Source organism: Sceloporus undulatus, chromosome 2, assembly GCF_019175285.1.
Source record: "Sceloporus undulatus isolate JIND9_A2432 ecotype Alabama chromosome 2, SceUnd_v1.1, whole genome shotgun sequence".
NCBI classification, from domain to species: domain Eukaryota; kingdom Metazoa; phylum Chordata; class Lepidosauria; order Squamata; family Phrynosomatidae; genus Sceloporus; species Sceloporus undulatus.
This window is the reverse complement of record NC_056523.1, coordinates 186,682,068-186,686,626: the sequence shown is the minus strand read 5'-3', so window position 1 is coordinate 186,686,626 and position 4,559 is coordinate 186,682,068. Positions and strand designations below refer to the sequence as shown.

General features: G+C 42.9%; 1 protein-coding gene across 1 annotated transcript; it reads left to right on the top strand.

Moving 5' to 3' along the window:
- Positions 1-2,596: 2,596 nt before the first annotated feature.
- On the top strand, positions 2,597-3,622 carry LOC121920491 (olfactory receptor 1019-like; the record flags this gene model as incomplete). The annotated part of the gene is made up of 1 exon (XM_042447632.1): positions 2,597-3,622. A coding segment is annotated over one exon (1,026 nt), but the record flags the coding sequence as incomplete, so codon positions are not given.
- Positions 3,623-4,559: the final 937 nt, after the last annotated feature.

Sequence of the window (4,559 nt, the reverse complement as noted above, 5' to 3'; positions counted from 1 at the left end):
TGTGGAATCCTAGAATTTGTAGTTTGTTGTGGCACCAGAACGCTCTGGCAGAGAAGGCTAAATGTTTCACCAAACCACTAATCCCAGAATTCCATGATATTGAGCCCTGGCACTTAAAGTAGTATTGAACTGCATTAATTCTGCCATGAAGATGTAGCCTGAGTAGCTTGAAGGAGACCATAAACATCACAAACAGTTTATCTATTGTTGAAGCTCTGTTTCAGAATGTATTTCTAAGAATGTGTTTATATGTACTATGTAGTTAATGCATAACATCTTTACAGAAATACTAAGTACTGCTATTCCTTAATGGGTATTCTCTAATTGTGAGCCTAACTATTAAACAACATCAACCTATTATGGATCCTTGTAGTGACCACTCATGAAGGCATCTATTTTTGGAGTGGGGTGGTAGTGGAGAGGAAATGCATTTCTTTCCGGAGATCATTGCCTAGAATGGGGTGAGCAGAAGATAGAGCGGGACTTACTGGTTGATCTTTAAGTGACTCACAGTAAAATGGTCTGGCTTTCTAAATCTCAGGTGTTCAGCAACAGCAGAAACAATCTCACCTTCAATTAGGCTGGTGAGATGCAGAAAAGTGTGGTAACCTGTGTGTATGAAAGTGTGATGACCTCTGTTAAGTTCTGATATCTATAACGCAAATTTTTGGGATCAAAATACTTTTTCACAAGTAGACAAGTAGACATGTCGACTCCCACCATGAGTACAGCTAGAGCCTCTGACCTTACAGAGGGTTTACTATAGGCCAAATGTCATAGAATTTCACTACTAGTTTTTCAATAATGGTATGATGAATACATTCCAACCAGGACGCTGAGTATTCAGCCTGGCTTATACAAGTTTCAATGGAGAATGTCTATAGGTGTGGCGTGGCAACATTTCAGGGGGTGGGGGAAGTAACATACATATATTGGCATAAATCCCTTATTAGTCATATTTACATCAAAATCAATGGAATTTTGTTACCCCTAACTATCTAATTTGTCATTTTTTGCTTGTAAAAGTCTGGCAGTAACTTGTTGATTGTTTATACAGTATACTTTTCAGTCCATGGCTTAGTGACTTTTGTTTTTTGCAGCCAAATGCTCTGGTGTGTACTGAAGATTCATCCATAGTGTGGAATCATGGAGACGTGAGTTAAAATTTTCCACCTTGTCACCAAGATCATGTGCCTTTTGTGCGGGTATTTTTCTAGACTTAGCTACAGCTGGGGCATGGTGGTATAATATTCTGGGAGAAAGATGGTACATAAAATAAATAAATAGATATTAGGCAAAAATTAATAATTAATATATAGCTTTATGAATGCCAAAATATTCCCCAATTTAGCTTTGAAAGTTCAACGCTGTTTTTATTTTAAAATGTAGACCCCAACTATTTAGTTTAATGCAATTTAATAAAGAAGACCAAAAACAGAATCCTGTTGTTCCTGGGACTTGTAGTATGGGTGGGAGTCATGTGGCCCTTAGGTGGTAGTTGTATTGTAATTTGCAGCATTCCTCAACATTGACTATGCTGGATAGGGATGATGGCAGTTGCAGTGTGACAACATCTGGAGGGTTGCACAAACTCCAGCTGTGGACTTTAAACTGCAGTGGATTGCCCCCTCCACATTCAGAGGGAGCCCGCTTCAGAGGCTTTCCCTGCCACCCAAAATGTTCCATTGTTCCCTGAACCTTCTGCCCTGCCCAATTCTTAGCAATACATCCATTATCAATACTCTCCATCATTCATTCTTTCTCCCTAGTCTCCATATAATCTGCTCTGCCAGTCCCAACAAAATTAAGAAGAGGGATTTAACTGAAACTTGGGACAAAACAGACTGGCAGTAAGAGCCAACTTCCCAGTGGCGTGGGGGTGTGGTATTCAGTCAGCGCACACCCCCAGGCTGCCAGGAAGCTGCATGGCTTACCACACGTGCAGCAGCTACATGGCAATTATGCAGTGCAGCATTTACATGTGCTATGCAGCAGAAATGCTGAAAAGTCGCTGCTGCGGCAACAAAGTAGGCTTTTTCCCAGCTCAAAAAAGAGCGAGTTTCTGCTATCTTTTTTGAGCTGGAAAAACACCAGATCGGGGCCACAGTGTGCGGTGTGTGTGTGTGTGTGTGGGGGGGAGATAGCATGTTGAACATGGTGGTGCTGCACAGTGTAAGAGGAAAGAGAGAGAAAATTAGGACGTGGCATGTAGACAGATGCATGTACATACATGTTTGCCCTACCTAAGTCTGTGATTAGCCTCACCCGTTGCTTGCATTTGACCACAACCACTTTCCCCGGGGCTTGTGTTGGAAAGTTCCCCAGACCATGGAGAGAAACAATGAGATGTGTGTGAGATTTGGCTCCTGAACTCCTGGGTGGTGGGCCTTATTCACCATGAGAATGTGATTCCCTCAACCACTTCCCATTGAGAAAATTTGTTAATCGGGGGCTCTCTCTTAATGGACAGTCTTGCACATACATGTAGGACTTAGATGTTTTTAATATGCCAGCAAATGTGGCTGCTCTCTTCTCACTGGCCCTTTCACAAGAGCATTTAATTCTATCCATATGTTAAATTTGGTCTTCCTCTCTAAATTTGTGCATGCATATTGTAATGCAACATATCCATGCATTTGTTCACAGATCCCTTCGTCTGAGCCCTTATTCTGTGGAAGGTGAGAATATGACTACAGTGAGAGCCTTTATCCTCCTGGGTTTTACAGAAAAGCCTGAACTGATCCCTTTCTTCCCTGTTCTCTTCCTTCTTCTGTATGTGCTCACTGTCTTGGGCAATGGTTGGATGGTTACTCTCATCAAAGCTGAACAGCACCTGCACACTCCCATGTATTTCTTCCTCAGTAACCTCTCTCTCTTGGATCTTTGTTACTCCTCAGTCATTGCACCCAAAGCCTTGGAGGTTCACTTGCACTGGGGCAGGGCTTTCATTTCCCTGCCAGCCTGTGCCACTCAGATGTTCTGCTTCACCACACTGGTGACTGCTGAGTGTTTCCTCCTGGCAGCCATGGCATATGACCGCTTTATGGCTATTTGCCACCCATTGACTTATGCTTTACTCATGACCCAAGGCCGCTGCACCTGCCTTGTGTTGGGGGCTTACTGCTGTGGTCTAGTGGGCTCCGTCATCCAAACAACTGGTGCCTTCCGCCTGTCCTACTGTGGGCCCAACAAGATCAACCACTTCTTCTGTGACATCCCTGCAGTCTTGAAGCTCTCCTGCTCAGACACCTGGCTTTCTGAAGCGATCCTCTTTGCTTCCACCAGTGTCATAGCTGTGGTGACCACAGCAGTCATCTTAATCTCCTATACGCAGGTTTTGTGGAATGTCCTTAGGGGCCACACTGGCCAAGGGTGGTGGAAAGCTCTTTCTACCTGCACATCCCACCTCACCACACTTAGTCTCTTCTATGGCACGGCTATCTTCATGTATGCCCAGCCAAGGACCAAGGCTGAGTCGCTAGACCAAGACAAGGTAGTCTCCTTAATTTACACTCTAGTGATCCCTATGCTGAACCCACTGATCTACAGCCTGAGAAACAAGGATGTGAAGGAAGCCATGAAGCATCTGATGAGCAGGAAGATAGGTCTATCCATGAAGTAGCTTTTAGGATTATTTATTCATTACTTACCTTTGGATCTCATCTCTCCTCCAATGAGCTCAAGATGGCATATATGGCTATCCTCCCACTTGCCCTACTAAATCATCACAACTATCTGTGTAACGTTTGAGATTCAGATGAAAGAAGTAGTAGAGATCACCAACTTTGATGAGAAATTCCCTTTAATTATGATAACCATCTAAATCTGTGTTGACCGTGTATGTGTGTAAGTAGGCCTCTATATATTTTGGCCTATAACTCCTCTCAGTCTCAGCCAGTGTAGCCAATGGTAAGGAATTAGGCAAGTTGAAGTCCAAAATGAGTGGAGAGCAACTGTTACTCCTGGCCTCTGCTGAAAGCACTATTTCCTTATCCAGGCAAGCATACTTAACAGAATATGTGATGAGAACACTGTGACAGCAGAGAAGCAGCAGGAAACAATACAGTGGGCTCTTCTTATCCTTAGGCTTGCCATCTGTGGATTTGAACTTTTGCAGACAGTGAACCCTGTTATTTTAAATGGAGGTGTGTGCACATTGTGCTGCCATAGCAAAGAACAGGACTTGAGGTCCCACTGTTTTTGTAATCTGCTGGGATATCCAGAACGGATCCCTGATGGGTAATGAAACTACTAGATCAGATAAGTCTTGCATAAATAAACAGTAATATTTTGAACAGCATAGAAACCTTTGAGTTTTTTCCTATGGTGTATCCAAAAATATTTTTTCACCTTATTAGCCTCCATTTTCTTATGCTTTCCATTTTCTTGGATTTTTAACATACTGGAGGATAAATTGGTGAAGTAGGCTTATTCCTTTTTCTGTTTTGTGCTTCACACATGCTCAAGTAAGGTATTCTGGAGGCATCTGCTTTTAACTTGGCAGTTGTAGGCAGGCCCATACAACTACATTAGGGCTGACTACAGTAGAATCCCATTCT